This window comes from Panicum virgatum, chromosome 5K (genome assembly GCF_016808335.1).
Source record: "Panicum virgatum strain AP13 chromosome 5K, P.virgatum_v5, whole genome shotgun sequence".
NCBI classification, from domain to species: Eukaryota; Viridiplantae; Streptophyta; class Magnoliopsida; order Poales; family Poaceae; genus Panicum; species Panicum virgatum.
In genome coordinates this window covers 53,137,642-53,158,441 of record NC_053140.1, presented here as the reverse complement: position 1 = coordinate 53,158,441, position 20,800 = coordinate 53,137,642, and the positions used below count along the sequence as shown (strand labels likewise).

General features: G+C 46.8%; 2 protein-coding genes across 4 annotated transcripts; both read right to left on the bottom strand.

Moving 5' to 3' along the window:
• Positions 1 to 324: 324 nt before the first annotated feature.
• On the bottom strand, positions 325 to 4,865 carry LOC120708506 (CBL-interacting protein kinase 11-like). Of its 3 annotated transcripts, none has more exons than XM_039993792.1 (3): positions 4,508 to 4,839; positions 1,399 to 3,261; positions 325 to 589 (listed from the first exon to the last, which is right to left on the bottom strand). In XM_039993792.1, exon 2 carries the CDS (start codon positions 2,972 to 2,974, stop codon positions 1,427 to 1,429), a length of 1,548 nt encoding a protein of 515 aa, XP_039849726.1. In that variant the 5' UTR covers positions 2,975 to 3,261; positions 4,508 to 4,839; the 3' UTR covers positions 325 to 589; positions 1,399 to 1,426. The 3 variants fall into 3 exon arrangements, with proteins under 3 accessions (XP_039849726.1, XP_039849727.1, XP_039849729.1); XM_039993793.1 differs by having other exon boundaries at positions 325 to 586; XM_039993795.1 differs by lacking the exon at positions 325 to 589 and having other exon boundaries at positions 1,174 to 3,261; positions 4,508 to 4,865.
• A 2,745-nt stretch (positions 4,866 to 7,610) lies between these two features.
• LOC120708507 lies at positions 7,611 to 9,882 on the bottom strand. The gene is made up of 3 exons (XM_039993796.1): positions 9,255 to 9,882; positions 8,897 to 8,934; positions 7,611 to 8,457 (listed from the first exon to the last, which is right to left on the bottom strand). The coding sequence occupies exons 1-3, from the start codon at positions 9,415 to 9,417 to the stop codon at positions 8,245 to 8,247; spliced, it is 414 nt and encodes a 137-aa protein (XP_039849730.1). The 5' UTR covers positions 9,418 to 9,882; the 3' UTR covers positions 7,611 to 8,244.
• Between the last annotated feature and the right edge of the window lie 10,918 nt (positions 9,883 to 20,800).

Here is a 20,800-nt window from a genome sequence, read left to right as displayed (position 1 = left end):
GATCCAGTTCCATGGAGTGGTGGCCCACCTTCGATGTTTAATCCCTGCTGCAAAGAGAATTGAAGAACAGACAGAGGTAAGAACCACCATAGAAGACAGATATCCATTGGAAACAATTTAGACAAATCATCTACTCAACTACAGAATCTTGTGGCGCAACAAACTCTGGATCCAAGCAGCAAAAAACAACCCGAGACCCCAAATTCCACGGCAAATCTTACCAAAGCACAAGTGCACAATAGTGATGAAAATCAAGAGATAAAACATATCTGGAAATATAACAAATAGAAATCAGGACATCTATCACAGATTAAGGTAAGTTACCTGCAGTTGTTCATTCATTTCTCAGGTATCAGCCAACGCAGCTCACCGTCTGTGCCAGCAGGGCGAGGTCAGAGCGAGCACCGTATGTAGGAACGAACTGAAACATGGATGAATTCTGACTTTTCTTGTTTTGCAAGTGCACATGGGTAGACGAAGACTTGCTCTTTGCAGAGGAAGCTATCAGGGAAGCTGCAATCATTGTCGTCTTCTTCCACCAGATCACCAAGTATTAAAATCAATTATCGATGTACTTTTCATTGACCTTCTGTTATGGAAGGGAAGTTAGATGGCATTATTAACTTGCTAATTTGGCCAACACTTGTATTTCACCGATGGGAGCAAGACAAGTTCATCTGCTGTACTATAACCCATCCGTGAGACTTTTCGATACATAAATGACTACAAAGCAGGTGCAATCTCAATCATTTCATCTCCAAACAAAGAAAATTCAATAATTTATGTAATCATAACTTAACAATTTGCACAGGGTCTCTACCAACAAAAGATAAACTTGAAAGTTGCAAGATAAAAATCCAAATTATGCAATGACTTAACTTCTGCCTAATGCCCTAATTCCACTATTGGGACTGTATTCACAAACTTCAATATTTGTTCAGCGTCAACAAAGGGGAAAATTGAAATGAAAAGAACAATGAGGTCAGCATAGTTAGCATGACATTCTACTTTAGTGCCTTGTCTCCCACATGGCAATCAGCTAGGTTGCTATATTGGTAAAAATACAGATAGCAGTAATAGCACGCCCACAGCCCACAGAACTAGATCTACTCCCAACAGTGAGACAGCATAGTAAATCAATAAAAAAAGACTTATCAATCATCAGAACTCATAAAACTCAAAATAATGGTCAATGGCTGTTATTCAGTTATTCTTTCCAAAATTTTGGTTCAACATCAAGATCAATTCTCCAGTAGATTCCAAAATGAAAAATATGGCACTTCTGTATTACAAACAGGCATACAGCTTTACAATTGCAGAAGAATTAGAAACGGGCAGAGAAAAAAGAGGAGGGTAAAAGCAGCACAGCTACTCTATGGTAGAGGACATATGAATTACCAGTTGGCTATTAGAACTAGTTCTTTGGCTACTCCGGAGCAACTGGCAATGGCAACTGGTCCAACTGCTCTGGTTGTTCTGGGGCAATAGGTGATTGCTGCTGATCCAGCGGCTCTTGTGGTGCCAATGGTGCTTTAGGCAAGTCCTGCTGCTCCTGCCGTGGTAATGATGCTTGCAACTGATCATGTGGGTGCTGTGGTGAGAATAGTGGTCGCGGCTGCTGTTCTTGCAGAGTTGGCTGTGAGTGCTGGTGCTGATCACCTTGCCAAACCCAAATAATATCCTTGAGTGCTGGTCGTATCTCCTCTTTCACTAGCTTTTGATACTCCATAGTGTCACCATTAATCTTTTTCAACTCAACCAAGAGTAAAGAAGGGGCAACCTCAAAAATCTCTGCATCAATCTCAAGCACCCCCTTCTTTCCTTCCTTTGGAGCTGCCAATTTCAAGATCCCATTTTCTTTCTTCTTAACCTTTAGCTTTAAGCGTCTGGAAAGCTCCTTCAGCTTTGCAAATACTGTAGTTACAGACTGCCTAGTTGTGAATCTTTCTTCCCTGTTGAGACCATACTTATCCTCAAAAAATCCAGAGAGATTAAAACCTGTTGAGAGAGAGATTATGTCAAATGCATTCAAGTTTGGGAGGCTTAATGAACATTGATTCCCCTCAGATGTGCTGCATTCTGTCGAGCCAGAGCTTGTAGCTTCACCTGTACAGGCATTTTCAGGTGTTTCAGTCTCATTTTTCTTTGCGTTGACTTCAACCGGTTTTTTGTACCAAGTACTCCGTTTTATCCTTGAGATAGAAATTCTAGTGCTTGGATCTGGATCAAGAATTCTATGTAGCAGATCCTTCAGCTCAGCAGAGAAACCTCGAGGGCATCTAAACTCTGCTCTGGAAATCTTTCTGTACATCTCTATCAAATTTGTGTCATGGAAAGGAAGGTAACCAGCCACAAGAACAAATAGAATTACTCCACATGACCATATATCTGCTTTTGCACCATCATAGCCTTTTCTGCTTAGCACTTCAGGAGCAACATAAGCTGGAGTTCCACATGTGGTGTGGAGGAGACCGTCTTGCCTTTTGGACTCAGCGAGAGCACTCAGACCAAAATCTGAGACTTTAAGGTTTTCATTCTCATCCAATAGAAGGTTTTCGGGCTTCAAGTCACGGTGATAGACACCTCGACTATGGCAATAATCGACAGCACTGATTAATTGGTGGAAATATTTCCTTGCAGCATCCTCACTGAGCTTTCCCCCTTTAGCTATTTTGTTGAAAAGCTCGCCACCTTTAGCATACTCCAAGACAAAATAAATCTTGCTCTTACTAGCCATAACCTCAAAAAGCTGAAGAACATTTGGATGCTTCACTAACCTCATTATTGAAATCTCCCTCTTTATCTGTTCCATGAGCCCAACCTTCATGACCTTGTCCTTGTTAATCATTTTTATGGCAACAGCTTGGCTGGTAGTAAGATTCCGAGCATAAAAGACTTTTGCAAAGGTTCCTTGTCCCAACTGTTTCCCAATTTCATAACGTCCCATCAAAATTGTCCTTCTCTCGTCCATCATATCAAGCTGTGCAACTATAGTATAAAGAGCAAACACTGCGCCACTTATACAAGAGAATTTTTTTTAACCGTCGTCTCCAAGATGATGGACTACAAATATAGAGGCCTTCAATCTACTGTGCTTTAAATTACGGAAAAGAAGAATGGTATCAGCATGAAGCACATCCTCATGAGAGACCAACAATATCAGCTTGAATAAAACCCGGGTCTCGTTTGCACGGAATATTTGCTTCTTGTTGAGCAAGCACATCTTTCTGCATTCCCAAGTCTTCTGTGGTAGGTTATAGACTGCCAGGTGGAAGGACAAACCAAATTAGAATAGATATAGATATAGGTGTGTTGAAAATTGCGACTCAGTTGCTAAACAAAAATTCAGCAGATCTAGGGAATTATGGCTCCAGCACAGTCCTTGCATTATCAAACAGAGACCCTGGATGGTCTGGTTAAGTATGGGATACAAGCATAATAAACTTACTACCAATCAGAACAGCCATGATCCATAATGGTTCTCAAGATAAAAAGTGCTCTAATTTCAGTCCCTAAGAAACAATATCAGTAAGCCTCTGAAACTCTAAGCTGTTCTAACACAAAGCCAAGTTGGTCGGGCCATTTTGGTTGGGCTAAATGATTTACAACACCATCTGATAGAATTAAATCACGTTTGGTTGGGCTGAGATGTAATCGCTTCCCGGCACGATTCAATACGGTGCTATGTGAAGATGTTACCACCCATGACCCAGCATTATGCAATCCCTACAGCGTGACTCCCATCTGCACACGAGTTGGCACGACACACCCAACGAGCATCCCTGTGATGATGGCATAAATGCGGTGTTCGAGCTAGGCAGCAGGCCACGATAAGGTGCTATTCACGTGATGAACCAAACAAATCAAGTGAACGATCATTCCATTTTCATTATTGTTGTGACATCATCCCGCTTGCGTTTGCGCAAAGGAACCTTGAACCAAACAGCACCTAAGTTTTTTCAACCCTGCTTTTATAGAAAGCAATAACGTTTTTGGAGTACACTGGATCGCTGGGGATACCAGCTCAAGTTAAAGACCAAATAGAAACACGCAGGTCTCAAACAGCACCAAAGTTCTATTGCACAGATGAACAAAACATCCAAACAAATCCAGCAAGAGGCATGTAGAGTTCACTAAAACTCCATCCAGAAGCAGGGGGCGTACACAGTGTGGGGGGCGGGCATTCGAGCTCAGTCGATGTTCGGAAATTTCAAATGCGCCCTGACCCTGTGTCAAGTCATGTGGCGTCGACTGAGGTAGATAATGGGCGCGCCAAACAAGAAGAAAGCGAAATCCAATCGAGCAAAAACCATGGATGGAAGATGGAACAGATTGGCACTCCACGCCACCGCGCAGCAACGCCATCCACCCTAACGGGCCGAAAGGAACAACTGCTAGATTGGAGATCCGATTGCTCGTCGCTCGCAGCGTGCGTCCAAAATAAGATCTCCTACAGCTAAACTCGCTCCTCGAACAATCCCATCCAAGCAAAGCTAGGGTTGCTTACCAGCAAAGCAGAGCAACTCAATGCCGAATCGGGATGGATCTCGACCCCATCTCCACGCCAACCCAGCACCAGCGCGGCCGCCTGTCTGTGGCCTGCTCCGGGGGCGAAGCTCGGTCTCGTGAATAAAAAAACCGAGACGGGCGCCTCAGCCTCCGACCTCCCCCCGAGCCAGTCGAGCGCTCGAGCCCTCCTCCCTGGCAGCCACAGCAGCTTGTTTCCGTCTGGGCTCGCTCGAGTCTGTCTAGAGTTTGCTGCTGCGCTGCGCCCCGAGATTTCTTCCGCGCGGGCGCAGCAGCAGAGGCCGTTTGGTGGATCCCCGGGGATCTTCTGATTCCGCCCGTTTATTTTGGCGGCGCGCTCGGCGCTCGTTCCCAGTTCCCACGGCGGCGGCGCAAGGGCGGGCGGCCGTTAGTTCTAGCTGTCCACCGTGGGTCGTCGGGGGGGTCGGTGTGTCAGAGACAGGCGACAGCCGGTGGCTGCAGGTGGGCCAGTCTGGTAGGCCAGGTGGCTGCAGGTGGGCCAGTCAGGTAGGCAGGTGGCACACGTGTAGTTCCTCTGGATGCGCAGGGGCACATACGGAAGAAGAGAAATGACGCCGGTTGGTCGGCGCGAGACAGTGTGGCCGTTGACGGAGACAGAAAAACGGAAAGCACGACGGGCGACCAAAAGCGGGGGAGAGGGGCTGAGCTGTCGTGGCAGTGGTTCTGTGGTAGCGCCCCCCACGCCACGTCGCTACACTGGACGGACGAGGAGGCGCTGCGCTGCGCTGCGCCGCCGCGCGCTTTCCCGTGACCGCGCGGCCGCGAGCCGTGTATCATTGCCGCGACCCGCCGTGCTGGCGCCAGCCGGGGACCGACGCGTGCGGCGGCCGGCGCCGAATTCACGGGCGCCACGTCCGTCCGGACGTACGTGTCCGTTAAGATGGCTCGTCCTCTTTAGATGGTCAAGGTTCAGTTTCAGCTCCGCAGGCAAAAGCAGCAACAAACGCGAGTCCTTCGGCCGGGCCGGTGCGAACCTTTCTTGGCGTGTTTCTCCAACAAACGTGACCATCATAATGGGCCGGGCTGGTACGAACTTCAGTTTCGGAGGTTTTCGGCCTGGGAAAACGGGTTCGTATCACGGGCCCGTGGCCCAACAAACAAATACTGTCAAGTATCTGGGCTCAAATTCTGGCAACGGTTATGGGCCACATGCGCACGCTGACGGAGCACAAACAAAAGGAAGAAGTCCTGCGAATTGGCTTGTACTCCAATGGTAGGACGGTCCAGTGGGACGCTACCCATCAGGGTTCAAAATCCTGGTGCTCGCATCTTTTTCTAAGATTTTCCTAGGATTTACCGGTGTTACACGTTAAGTGGTAAGCGACGTTCCCGTCGACGACGAGGCGACAGTGGTGACTTCGGAAATCTTCAGATCTGCCGGTGCTCAGTCCTTCAGAGGTGCTCATAGGAGTAGGGTTTGCGTACGTGTATTTATAGGGTGTGAGTGTGCGTGCGTGTTGTGGGCGTCTTCGTTGTACTGTGTGATTCTCAAAAAAAAAAGAAAAAAGTCCTTTTTGCCTCCCTAAACTTTAGGCCGAGTCTGCTTTTCCTCCCTGAACTTTGAAACTGGACGACCAGCCTCCTCGGACTCCCGAAACCGGTCACAGGACCTCGAGGGCGGTTTTACTAATTTTCTTTTATATTTATTTTAACTAAATCTTTAAAAAATTATAGTAAATTACAAAAAAATTATAAAATAGAAAATTCAATTTTGTTGGACTCCACATAAGTAGATATACGCAGTGAACATATTATATGGTATAATTTAGTATAATTTTTTGCTATATCTTTAAATATATTCTTTTCTGTAAATAATTTATAGCTACAATTTTCGTCATACAACTATGTTGAAATTTTTATGGTGGACTTATCATTATATGATTGAGCTATACTAAAAATTTTATAATTATTGGATAATTTTTTACTAATTTATCTATATAAACTAGATAAATCTATAGAAAAATCTAGACGAATCTAAAGATAAACCTAGATAAATTAATAAATTATTCATAAATGATTTAATAATCATAAAATTTTTACTACAGCTCAATCATATAATGATTAACCCACCATAAAAATTTCACATTAATTGGATGATGGAAATTGAAGCTATAAATTAATTACAGAAAAGTATATATCTAAAGATATAGCAAAAAAATTGTACTAAAGTATACCATATAATATTTTTGTTGCGTATATCTACTCATGTGGAGTCCAAAAAAATTAGATTTCTTATTTTATGATTTTTTTGTGATTTATTATGATTTTTCAAAGATTTAGTTAAAATAAATATAAAAGAAAAATAGTAAAATCGCCCTCAAAACTGCTGAAAGAGGTCCTGCGACCGGTTTTGGAAGTCCGAAGAGGCTGGTCGGCCGGTTTCAAAGTTCAGAGAGGAAAAACGGACTCGGCCCAAAGTTCAGGGAGATAAAAATGACTTTTTCCCAAACAAAACAACTAGGTTACATGGGCTAGTAAAACCGTCATGGACAACGGACTTGAGTCCCAGGGCATTTGGTCCAGTTTCTGGTACGGGCCAACATGTCCGAAGGCACCGTTCCAAAGGTTTACCAGGCCCGGACTGACACAGTCGCAGTGTCCGATTCCACTGACCACTCCAGAGAGTTTTACAGCGGCACAGCGGCAGCACATGAAGTACTAAATGAAGTTTATTTGCAAAACTTTTTTAGAAATGGGTGTAACTTTTCGAGACAAATCTAATGAGCAAAGTTTCATCATTATTGGCTACAGTGATGCTACAGTAACCGCGCTCAATCATCCTCTAATCATGCTGTCAAAGACCTCATTAGCTAGAGCAACTGCTACAGTACCACAATTGTGGAGGTAATTTTGTAATTAGACTTTATTTAATACCCCTAATTAGTAGTCAAAGCATCGTTTCTCTCTCATCAAAACTTTTCCACCCTTCATCCAAACACGGCCGATGTGTTGGGCTGGACCAGAATGCAGGAATACAAAGACTGCACACTGTCATACCCAGAGACAGTAATTCCATTCTACTACTCGTTCGAATTGTTCCATCCTACTGTACCACGCATACCTACCACGAGATAGTTTTTTTTTTTGAAATTTGGTACCACGAGATTGTAGTACGAGCCATTTAATTACAGCTACAAAGCGGACCACACAATTTTGTAACAAGCTCAGATCCGAAAACAGCAGCACAAGAAGAGATTGAAGAAGACATGGAGCATCAACACTTGAACAGAGCATCCGGACACGTGCAGAGGTGTGGACCGCCGCCCGCCCGCAGGCCGCAGCAGAGCAGAGAGCCGCTCCCGACTCCCGTCGCCTCCCTCCTCGGCTCGGCCGCTCGATCCAGCACGCACTGACGCGCCGTACGCCCGCCATGCCTGCGCGCCTCGTGGTAGGGCCGTGCGACGAATTCCAGCGCGCGCGCCCCATGGAGAAAGGACACGCACAGTCTCAGTATCCCCGACCCCGCCGGGCCGGCCTGTGTGTGTGGTAGGTCGCCACCACGCGCGCTGCAGATCCCGCCCATGCGCGGCGCAGGCGAGCCACACCGGCCCGGCGCAATGATGCGGCGCCCGACCGGCGCTGCGCACGAGCGCAGAGCAGCAGGCTGCGCTCGAGTCCAGACGGGCTCACCGGCCGGTCGGGCCGCCGTCTGCCCGCCCGCCCTCTCCTTGGCTCCGGCTGCGGCGGACGGGCCGTTCACGGCATGTAGAGCCGGTTGCCGCACTTGCACCGCCACGCCTCCGGGTAGTACTCGGTGGTCACCGGCACGCCCGGCGGCACGGCCACGTGCACCGGGTAGCACGGGCTGCAGTCGCCGCACTTGGACGCGCACCGCGGCGGGTAGGACCCCGGCCCCTCCGCCAGCAGCCGCCGCCGCCGAAGCCATTGCCCGCCGCCGCCAGAGCACACCTGCGAGCGAGCAGCGAGAAGAATGATGTGAATCCGTCAGCGCCGAGGGGTCCGGTCCGTCGCTCAATCATCGGACGCGCGCCGGCATCTGGCGGTAGTAACGTCGCTGTCGTGCGCGGCGTTGCATCGAACCGGCCGATCGATCGGCAGCGACGCGTGGTCAAAAGGCCATGGGACCCCGAGGCGTGGAAGGGCTGTCGGACGGGAGCCGTGAGCTGGCGCGGCCGCGCCTGTCCCTGTGCGCGCTAGTGGGAGCAGCAGTGTGCGGCCATGGCGGAGCCGGTGTGCTCTGGCACACAGTGTCTGTGCGGGCTTCGATTTGATTAATGAATGCGGTGGAGCAGAGTATGCGTAAGGACCGTTTGATCTCCGCGCTGTCTCACCGGAATGCAGTAGAGCAGAAGATTAGCTTAGCTAGAAGAGGGAGACGCGTACGCACCTGATCACCGCAAGAGGTTGCAGCTCGTCTCCAAAAGTCTGAGACAGCAAAGAAAGAGAACAACGAAGTCAGACTATGCCGCAAGTGATCCTCGGTCCTATGCTAAAATGCAGCAATCCAGTGTTGCAACGAAGATTAATCTGTTTTTGCTTTCTCGTCAGGCCTGCAGCGCAGCAATAAGCAGATGCATGGAGGAACAAAGAACAACACGCACGCTGCATATTTTAACGAAGAATGAACCTCGGCAAAAACGAAACCGACGAGAAAGGTGCAGCACCAACAACCTAAACCATGAAACCAAGTTGCCGGAATGCGGCCAACATCTGCGTGAAACAGAACAGCTCGCTCGATTCCTTACCTGAACGGAGCAGCACAGTACGCGGCCTGCAGCCACTGCCGCCGCCGCAAGCCAGGGACCGAACGCCGCACAGGCAGATGGCCGCGGCGAGGCACAGCCCCGCCAGCTTTAGCATGGATCCGCCACTCCACCTCCATCTCCGCTTCCCCCGGACGGACTCCATGGCCAGGTCTGGGGCACCTCCCGGAAACGGCTCCTTTTTGCAACAAGCCCTGAAGCCGGAGCAAAACTCTAGCGCAGAGACGGAGCTCGGCAGCGCAGGAGGCCAAATTTAGGAAGCAGAGAGGCACGGGGGAGGCGGTGCTCTTCTCCCCTCACTGCCCTGTAAAAAAGACACGCCTCCCCTCTGGTCACAGGACCGGACGCCACTGTAGCCGCGTCAGATCTCGGCGCGGCTCCCTCGGACAAGACTACCAGATCGTCAAGTTTGATACTCCGGTAGTGAGAGGGAAGGAAAGCACTGTGCACTGACTCCGGTAGTGAGTAGCTAGCTCTGTATCCTCCTCCTCTCGCCTCACTCGTCACTTCTAGTCTTCTAGACCAGTTGTGTTGTGTGCGGCTGCCCAGCCCAGTGCCGGCTACAGGTCGACGTCGGTCAATCGGCCTCACCAAAATCTACCGTCATGAACCAGTTGTGTTGTGTGTGGCTCATCATGATCTCTCTACCCGATCAGAGCAGGTGGGGAAACGCAGGCAGGACGGTGGTGGGAGCCATGGGGGGTGCTGCTGCATGGCATGTGCGCCCGAAAAGCCTGCAGTGCTTGGCAGAAGTTAACGCTACAAACATAGGGGGGCCAAGCCAGTGGTCCAGCAGAGAGATATGATGCAGATCGTGAGGGGTCTGGTAATCTGGTCGTCCTTGCGCTCGGTCAAGTGGGAGAGGTGCACACGCGCTCGGTCAAGAATTGTAGGAGAGGCGTCGTGCCGGGCGGATGATGTCGAGGGCTTAAGGGCGTTCGTGTGCACGCGTGCATCTGTTTGTAAGGCGGCCACAAGTTGCCTGCATAGCTGATCTTGGCTGGAAACGGACACGGCTGCTGCTGTTTTTCTTGTGGCAAGTTCTTTGGGTTTTCACCGATGCTTGGAGCAGTTAGCCAGTGCAGGGCAACAACGAATGCTATAAAACTGCTCCATCGGGCCATGGGCATGGGCGAACGACTGAACCAAACTCCCAAGATAGCTTGTCGCCTAAAACTGTGTCTACGAGTCGTCCAACTTTTCCTACTATCCTCGCGGCGGCTTTTGATCCGCAGGCTTTGCTGATTACAGTTTACACAGCGCAGGTCCCCCTTTTCACAATGTGCACACACGCAGCGAGGAACGAGGAGCAGCTGCGTGCCTGCCCGCCTGGTCCATCCATGCGGGGGGTGCAGTTTGTGTCGGGGGTCGCCCTTTGCAGAAGCTCCAGGACTTGGAGTGAAAAAAAAATCTCCGGTTTACAACACCCAGCACTTCATTTTCAAACGTTCAGATTTAGAGAGAAATCAATCTGGTGTACAACACTTGAAATCAAAGGTCTTTTTAACATTTCTGAAAAATAGAAATTTTATTGTTGATGTAAAATAATTTATTTTAAATCGAAATATAATTTTAAAAAATAACTTTGTCTTTTGGTGCACTATTTTAAATTGTTTGTATCTTATTTATTCAAAATTAATAGGTGCAAGTATAAGGGGAAAAATACCAGAAACAAGAACAAACTAGATCCAAATAGGTGTCAAGTGGGAGTACCAATGTATATGTTACATTTTGAGGAAACAATCGATACCAGTTTCATATTTTGATATTTAAATGAGTTATTTATAAAAGTTGCACTAAACTAATTTTTACGAACTTCCATAAAATGAAAAAAATCCATTTTTCAAACCACCCAGGAGCAAAATTTGTCGGTTTCGATAGCCGGATGATTAGTTATGTCTGGCTTCATAGTTGGATCAATACTTGTACAAAGAATAATTCTGTTACCTTTGTTTAAGTACAAAGAAAAAAAAAGAAAAAAAAGCTAAGGATACCCATGCGTGGCAACGCCACGATCATTTCTAGTAGTACGTGCTAAAGTTTGACACACAATTTTGTTTGATCAAACAGCTCTAACATAATTAAATGCTTCTCCCGTTCCCCCACCACAGCACCGACTCTGTTCAGATCGCGGACCCCTCCCAAATTAATTCCCGCTCCAAGTTTACGAACGCGTTTGCGCGCGCGCACAAATTAGGAGACCAAACAACCGCAGCAGCGACGGCTGAGAACCGCAGGTTGCGATTCTCATCATCAGTCCCCCAGCTTGCCATTGGCAAGGGCATCTGTCACCAATGCTCCCCAGTAAAGATTAGGCGGTGGCCTTGTCCTGGCACGACGTCGCTATTCCTTCTGCTTCCCGATCTGATGATTCGATCCGACCCTGTAGGTATCCCCTGTTGGCTCAACCGCCCGTCCGTCGTCGGTCGCCGTCCTGTCACGCTCCCTCGCGGCGCGCGGCGCGCCAGGACGGAGTTGGGTCGCGTCGAGGAACAGGGAAGGCGGCAGCGGCGACGCCTGGTCGGCCCGATCGATCGAGCAGGCGCAGGGTCGCCACTCGCCAGCGAGATCCGGAATCGGCCGCCGGCGACAAGTCCGTGTGCTCGCGCCCGGCACTGACCCGTCCCCTCGCGCCGGACGCTGGGTACGCCGTCCCGAGAATAGACGGAACCCAATCTCCACAGGTTGCGTCCCATCGGAGTTGTTGCTGCCCCCGCACTCTGCGGTCATTTCCGGCATCGACTCGAGTCCTTTCGCCCCGCTTCGATTGCCTACTGGCCGGTGTCAAACTGGCATGGGCCAGGAGGAGCCATGTGGTGCAAACAGTGGCATCCTGACGGGGGTCGACACGTACGTGCGGCGCGGCTGCTCCGTCCCCGTGCCTCACCACCGCCAGGCAAGGTCAACACTCGCTACGGGGGGCAACACGTACAAGTGACGTCACGACACAACTAGTAGACGTAGTAATAAGAGAAAAATGAAGCAGACTAAGACCATTTTGCGCACTAGTAACGAAGTAGAGAAGTACGGAGGAGCTTCGTTTTGCGGGTAGATGTACGCAGCGTTCGCGGTCCGCCGTGCACGTACCCGTGTCTGCACGTTAATTAGTTCAGGCATGTACCACCCGGTCTGGTCTCCCGTGATATCACAGTGTCTCCGACAGCCCAGCAACTAGCAGTCGACGTCGTCGTGTATGGAATGGATGGTCAAGCTAGGAGCACGGGCGGACGCCAATGGGCCGGAGGAGCAGGTTTTCCACCCCGAAAGTGGCCTCGCAACGTGCGGCTCGATCCCATTGGAGGGAGAGATTTCTGCCACGAAACAATCGGTCTGCCCGTATGGTGGCCCATAATAACGAGAATCGAGAATGTCCGGTCGCCACTAGCTGTTCGTCGGCTCTCTCTAAACTCCAAGGTCGCCTGATGATGGTGCACCATTCATGGCGATCAATCTTTCGAAAAAAAAAAAGACCATTCATGGCGATCCGGGTTGTCGTACGCACACACTGAGGCCCGTTTTTAAAAAATTTCTTACAGTATCTGTCACATCGAATTTTTTGACATATGTATGGAGCATTAAATAGAGTTTAAAAAATAACTAATTACGTAGTCTAACTGATTAGCACGAGATAAATCTTTTAAACCTAATTAATCCATGATTAGATATTATTTGTTAAATAATAACGAAACATGCTACAGTATCAAAATCTAAATTTTTCACCCACTTAATTCCTAGACTGGCGATGCGACTGCTATATTGACGCATCAGGCCATCAGCTAGCCCCACCGGGTGACCGGGACGCTCTATCCTGCCATGTCCTACCGATTGGTTGAGGAATGAGCGCGTTATATATTGTCCTTGCTTGTCCCCATGGCCAGGACAGGGTTGGCTGTGAGTTTAGGCCGCCTCCCAGCAAGTTTCTCGCTAGCGGAAGGATTTTCATCGTTTCTCAGCCTAAGCTGACGACTTCGACAGTCGTTGGACAAGGCCTTAGAGGCCTCCGAATCTGCACATCTGAACTGCGTGGTAATTACTAAAACACCCGGAGGCCGGAGACACCATGTTAAATTTTTCATTCAAAAAACAAAAGAGACCATGCTAAGATTTTACCTTAGCGTTAGCTTTCTTTTCTTTGGATTACCTTAGCATCAGTTTGGAGTGCAACTCCGTACGCGCCAAAGGCTTCGCGCGACAGCAACTCACTCGCCGCTCGTAGAAACAAACGCAAAAGCCGAATGGAAAGAGAGCGGGGCGCCCAACGGGCCTGGTGGAGATCAGATCAAGGCCCAAAGAGCACTTTCAGACCGTGCAAGCAGGGGAATTTTTTTTTATATTTAAAAAAAATCAAAATTTCAAAAAAATATGTCCATTTTGGAAAATTTCAAAAAAATCCCCCGGTCGCCCTAAGGGGGGCGACAGGCCCTAAATGTAATTTTTTTTCTTCAAATTTGCAACGAGGTCCCTGACTGGGGCGCGCGCGTGCAAGGGGCCTGTCGCCCCTCCCCTCGGGCGACCGGTGGGCCCCGTCCACAGGCGCGACAGGGGGGCCTGTCGCCCCCCCCCCCACCGGGCGACCGGGTCCCTGCCCCCTATATAAGCATTTTACCCCATTCTCTCCTCATTTGAGCCCAAAAATTCCACCAAAAATCCAAAAAAAGATAGGGGTGAGGAGAAGGGAAGCGGCGAAGCCTTGCCGGATTCCGCACTTGTGATCTGCAGGTTAGTATATTTAGTTTATGTATTTTTTCATTGGTATTATAGAGTAATTTAATTTAATTAGTGCTATAGTAGAACCATTTAAGAAGGAGTTTAATGATACTTCAGTTACGTAGTAGTAAATTAGTTTAGAAAATTAGTACTACGCGTTTATTATTACAATTGCAGTAGTATTAGAGATGTGTTTATAAATTAATTACGATTTAGAATAGAATTTCGCATATACAGTATAGAATTTGAGTGTCATCACGTAGTTATGAATACTTATATGTTGTAGTTGAATTCCATACTTAGTTTTTACGGATTATTGAATAAGGTAGTGAAGTAAAGAGTATAACTCGATAAATATTCTGTGATATACATATATGTCGAGCAAGATGCAATTTTAAGTTTTTTTTGTGACTACAATGTTTTGTACGGGCCAAATGGAGTATACCTTTCTGCCTTTAAGTGCACATCTAGCGCCATAGATAAACCTCTGGAGAGGAGTTTTGGTTTCATATGTAAGTGGCTGCAGTGTGGGTTCCATGTTGATCTGTTGACACATGTGATGACCGTCCAGTCTCTTGTTAATTGGGAGGTAGAAAGTGATTTATGAGAATTAATGATGATACAATGCACTGATGACTGGCAGAAGTACATGCAAGTAGCTCTAGAGCGTGGGTGGCCTCTGGCCATTCTTGTTCAAATCCGGGAGAAGACACAAAATAAAATCCAACATAGTGCAGATCAAGCAACTCCGAGTATTCGAAGAGAGACCAACTATGTTAAGCAAGATGAGTCAGAAGAGATAGAGAACCAAAACATGCGACCACAGGGCCTTGCTGATGAGGGAGAGAGGATACATAGCATTGTGGACGAGATAGAGGCAGAAGACCAAACCGCAATAGAGATGGAAGAATATGAGGGCTCATCTGATGACGAGCAGTACTCATTATCAAAAGAGTGGAAGGAGCATGATTTTGACAGTCATGTCGCAGAAGACGTATGAAATCAGGAGTGGGAGTACAGAGGGAATGAGGTAGTGCAAGGTGCAACATATCCAAATATTGAAGCCGTAAAAGATGCTGTGAGACTATGGACAATATCATTGAAACGAGAATTTAGAGTCGTAAAGTCTGGCAGTAAAGAATATGAGGTGAAGTGTGTGAATGATGGATGTCCATGGCGAGTACATGCATTCAAGGGAAAATGAAAGTCGAACTGGAAATATTCCATTATGACAGAGCAAACTTGTTTGCTGTCAGAAGTTGTTCCTTCGCATCGCAATATATCATGCGATTTTGTTGCAAAGCAAATATATGGGTTGATTATGGACAACCTAAATTATGAGCCAAAAATGATTGTTCGACACATTGAGTAGACTTACCAGTACACCATTAGTTATTTGAAGGCATGGAGGGCTAAATAAAAGGTGTTCGAGATGCGGTTCGGCACATACGAGGCATCATATGATAACCTACCTCGTATGTTATCCCAGGTTGCTGCTAGAAATCCTGGAAGCTTTTATGACACATACCTCGTACCAGCCGTGACTAGGAGGCAAAACATTCTGCAACGAGCCTTCTTTTGCCTAGGTGCATGTGTTAGAGCATTTCAGTGTTGTCTTCCGGTGATCTGCATTGATGGCACATTTTTGACTGGAAGGTATAAAGTTCAGATACTCACCGCAATCGGGGTAAATTGCAACAACCAAATAATTCCGCTCGCATTTGCATTTGTTGAGAATGAGAACTTAGACAGTTGGTATTGGTTCCTTGAACGAGTGAAGGTTCATGTTGTTGTTGCACGTCCAGATGTGTGCCTTATTAGTGATAGGCACGCAGGTCTGCTGCAATCAATACTGAAATTGCAACGTGAAACTGCAACAACGCCTATATTGTGGCCCGATGTCCAAAATATGTGGTGCATTAGGCATATGGGTGCAAACTTCTATGACCACCTCAAGAACAAGGCTCTTAAGAACATGTTCAAGAGGTTGTGCACCCAAAATCAACAGAGAAAATTCAATGCATTATGGCAGATGCTTGATCAGTTGACTGCAGAGCTAGTGAAGGTTAGGGCATCAGGAACAAGCACGAGTCAGGCTGCAGAGTCTAGGGATTCAATTGAGAAGCCATTTTCACACTGGATTCGAGGTGCACCTAAGGAGAAATGGTCATTCCTTTATGATACTAACGAAATACGGTATGGTATTCAAACAACGAACCATGCATAGTGTTTCAATATGGTTATGCGTTCTTGTCGTGCCTTTCCTCTTGTGGGAATTGTTGAGTTCATCATGTATGGGTGCGTGAAGTATTTCAGAGAGCGTTACATGGCTGCAAGCATAAACATCAGCAACTCCCAAATTCAGTTTTGCACAAGAGTGACACAATATATGCAAGAGTAGATTGAAAAGGTCAAACTGCACCGCGTCATATCGACAGGTACAATGGAGCATAGATTTGAGGTTCTATGCAAGGATAGAACTGGTCGTGGAGCATTTCTTAGTTCTTATTTCTTATCGTTATATTAATTAAATGTGTGCTTTTTAGTATTCTAGTGACATGAAAAGCTCCGAAAATATTAAGGACAAGTTCAAAGATTTCATAAATTCCCGGCTGCAACTGCAAATTAATGGTAAAAGTTACAACACACAGAGTCAAGCTCTCAACTGAAAACATAAACAACTAGTTGCAGTGGCATGTGCACGCGACAAGGTAATTTCTTGTTGCATCTAAACCTACCATGCCTTATGAAATTTAAAATGCCGGGATTACATGGTACTACTCTACTGAGTGCACCGAGGATATTTGCCCTTCCTAATTGCTTCGGACCCGGCTTCCTTCGCATGGCGTGCCCTCTCTCGCTTTCTGTCCCTGTCAGCTTCACGTTCCGCCGCCGCCTTACGATCCACCTCCTCCATCCTCTTGCGGATATCTTCTTGCTCTTTCTTGCGCTTCTCCTCTTGCTGTTCCTTGTGCTTCATTCGGCGTCAACGTTCTGCAGCCCACCTTGCTTGTTGTTCCACAAAGTCCTTTGCCTGCTGTGACTGCACGGTGTCGAACCACTGCATAAAATCACAAAGAGGCGGAGGAGACTTTGTCTAATAAAAGTTAGAATCATAACTCAATGTTAGGTCACAAAGAAAAATAGCGTCTGTTGTCCTGCTACCTTGGCCCGATCATTGCCGTATCGCTTAGGTGGATCATATTCGTAGTTCTGACACATAAAGAATCTCATGCCATAGTAATCTCCTAAAACCTCAGATTGCATGAACTTGCATAACGAACCGCAGAAGCACATTGGCACATTAATTCCTTCGGGTACGGTGGCTTCACACTTGCTCCACGGAATATAGGTTGATCCTGACGAAAACATTGGCGCTATAGTGTGGTGCGCCAAATGACGAACAATGATTTCAATAATGCACATATCGTATTCCAAATCGATGCGTAAAAATATAGGTACTGTCGTAATTCTATTGTCTTATACTGCAATATCAATAAGGTATTGTCATAAATCTATTCTAATTCATAACTAATTTAAAAACAAGTCTGTAATAGTACTGAAATTGTAATAATAAACGAGTGTTCTAAAGCACCAAATCTAATTCAGCTAATCCGTTAATTAAATTAAATTGTTATACAATATCAACAGATTCATACGGAAGTTACCGGTAGATCACAAGTGCGGAATTCGGCAGAGCTTCGCCGCTTTTCTTCTCCTCACCCCTCTCTTTTTTTCTGAATTTTTAGGCTCAAATGAAAAGGGAATGGCGGGCAGGGCTTATATAGGGAGGGAGAATCCTGTCGCCCCTGGGTGGGCGACAGGCCCCTGTCGCCCGTGGGGGGGGGGGCGACAGGCCCCCTCCCTCGGCCCAGGGATCTTTTTGCAAATTCTAAAAAAAATTACATTAGGGTTCTGTCGCCCGTTGCTTGGGGGACAGGACCTAAATTTTTCAAAACAGATATATATTTTCGAAATTTTTATTTTTTTAATATAAAAAAGAAAAAGACGCGCAAGCAGGAACGATTTTTTCCATGCACCAGATGGGCCCAAGTTACATGGCATGCATTTCCCGGCCTCTTCTTATTTGCAGCTGCCGGCCCAACTGACGAGTTTCAACTTGCCAACTCAACTCTGCCTGTCCTTCTAGAAAGGAAAAATCTAACCTACGACAGGTCGCGCGCGGCCCATCTCTGGCCTATATTGCGTCCTCCACGGCCCAGCAATTTACTTATGTGTGTGTTTGATCTGCTTTGTGCTTACAGCCCAGCGACCCCACGTGCCTTGTTGTGTGCTGACAGATTTGCATGCCCACACTGAACAGAAAATGGACTCTTTTTGTACGAAGATATCCTAAAAAATATTTTATCTACTTCATATTACCTCCATTTTGTGAACCGATTGCACCAATATGTTATACGCGACGAGATGAACAAAACTAGATTTCACTTACATATGTTTTAACGGTATTTTACGCTAGTAGCAACTTATATAATGACTTACTTTCTTTTTTGTAGCAACTTATATGTATATCATATTACCGTAGTAACAACTTATGGGTATAGCAACTATTGTTTTGTATCAACTTATGTATATGAGTGTATGATTGATTTTATTTGCAATAACTTGTATCTTATATGTGGGAGCAACTCGTGTATAATAGATGTTGTTTTTGTGGCAACTATTGTTTTGCATGTGTGAAAAAATTATTTCTGTAGCAATTTATTTATAAATTTATGTGTACGACAACTTACTCTTTTTACTACTCATGCGTATGACATGTTATGTTTGTGACAATTTGTGCATATGACCGATTCTATTTTTAATGACAACTTATGTTCATAACAAATTATGATTTTGTGCCAACTTTGTTTCTGAAACAACTTATAAATATTTTTATAACTATTATATTATATTATATGTGTTGTAATTTATATCTTATATGTGTGGCAACTCACAATATTTACTCTTATTTACTACTTATATGTATGATATTTTGTGTTTGTGACAACTTATGCTTATTAGTATATGACAGAATTTATTTATGGCAACTTATGTTTATAATAGATTAACCTTTTGTGGCAATTTATATTTATAATATTTTATAAATATTTTTATGAAAGCTCTTATTTTATATGTGTGACAACTTATATATTATATGTGTAGCAACTCATTTGTCTAAAATCTTCTATTTTATGGCAACTTATGTGTATAACATATAGTAACTTTCTACTAGTTCAAAATATTTTCAAAATATATGCAAGTGGGATCTAGTTTTGATCGTCACATCACATAGAACACAACAGTGCAATCGGTATTCAAAATAAAGCTCGTACAAAGAAGATAAAGTATTTTTTAGAAAGCTATCTTACACTAAAAAGTTTACTGTAGTATGAAAATGGCATCCTCTATATCTCGAGTGGAAAGTTAGACAAGAATTTGGTAGAATAATATAGCGAGTACTACACGTGGAAGGCAAAAGTGGAAGGAGAAGATGTCGCGCGCTGCGTCCCCACGCGACGGGTCGCGCGTTAACATCGTCCTTCTAGAAAAAAAAAAGGTTTAAACTTGTCATAAGCTTGACGTTCTCTTCCACGCGCGCACCCATTCATCACCGGTCGCCAGTACCACGCGCCCCTCCGCAACTTGCCGCCGCACGAGGACGACGACGGCGAGACCAGCGCTATGTGGGGCTCGCGTCGCCGGCGGCGCCGCGGAACTCTGAACGGGCGTGCCGATACATGCCGCCTCAGCCGGCCGCGGCAGCCGTCCGGATACGGCCATACGGGCACGGACCGAGCGGGCCGTGCTTTCCCCGAATGCCGGACGCACCCGGTTCGTTCGAAGTGAGTGACAGGAGGATGGGTGCGACCCGCAAGTTGAAGCGGTTGCAGGCATCATCCTGCCGCTCTGGGCCGGCGGTCGTCAACGTCACCTAGGGTGTCCTCTGGCTGCAGGCGAAATCCATCCAGCTGAACGGCAACCGGCCGTAGCTAGCTCTAGCTGGATTCCACAGTTCCATCTGCCTGCGCGGCGAATCATTTGCTTTTAGTTCCCATTCCTTTTGCAGGAGCTGCCACGGGCAGTCGGGCACGGCCGCGCGAGCTAAATGGAGCCGCAACGCGCTATCCATGCTGCGGGTTGCGGCCGAGTTCTCTGGGCATGTGCCCCACGCGGCAGACACGCTCCGATCTACTGGTGTCCGCGCGGCGCATGCGACCATGGCGGGCTGGCGGCAGTGGCAAGGGGTGGTAAAGGGTCTAATATTTTGAAGTACAAAATCTAAAGGTCGGATTCTAAAAGGGTTGGACTCTAATCTTATACAATTTAAACTAAATAATTTAAAGGTCTTGTTGGGCTGTGAAGAGACTACTAGGACCATGACTATTACCACCCCTAGCCGTGGCACGACCGCATGAGTACGTATACGCGTGGGCGTCGCAGGCATGCCCGGGTCGTGTCTGGCTCAGCTACAGGCAACTACGGTGGACCGGCGGTCGGTCTCAGTTACGCGAGGGCGAGGTGAAGCATGGTACAAGACATTGATCGGGATCCTCTTGGGCCGAAAGCCAATGGGCCACGCCGCTCCACAAAACTGTCCAAGTCCAATGTGCGCGTCACTGGCCCGGGATGGAACTGCGGCGAGCGCTGAGTCGCCCGGGATAGGCTAATCTTTTTTTAAGAAAGAGATCGGATTTCATTAAAAAATAACCCCTTTTTACAAATGAAATCTCAACATAAAATAAAATTACATTGAACCACGCCACTGGGTCTCTGCCCTTCGTCTTCCTTGCAACTGGCACCGTCCACTGCTTCAGAAA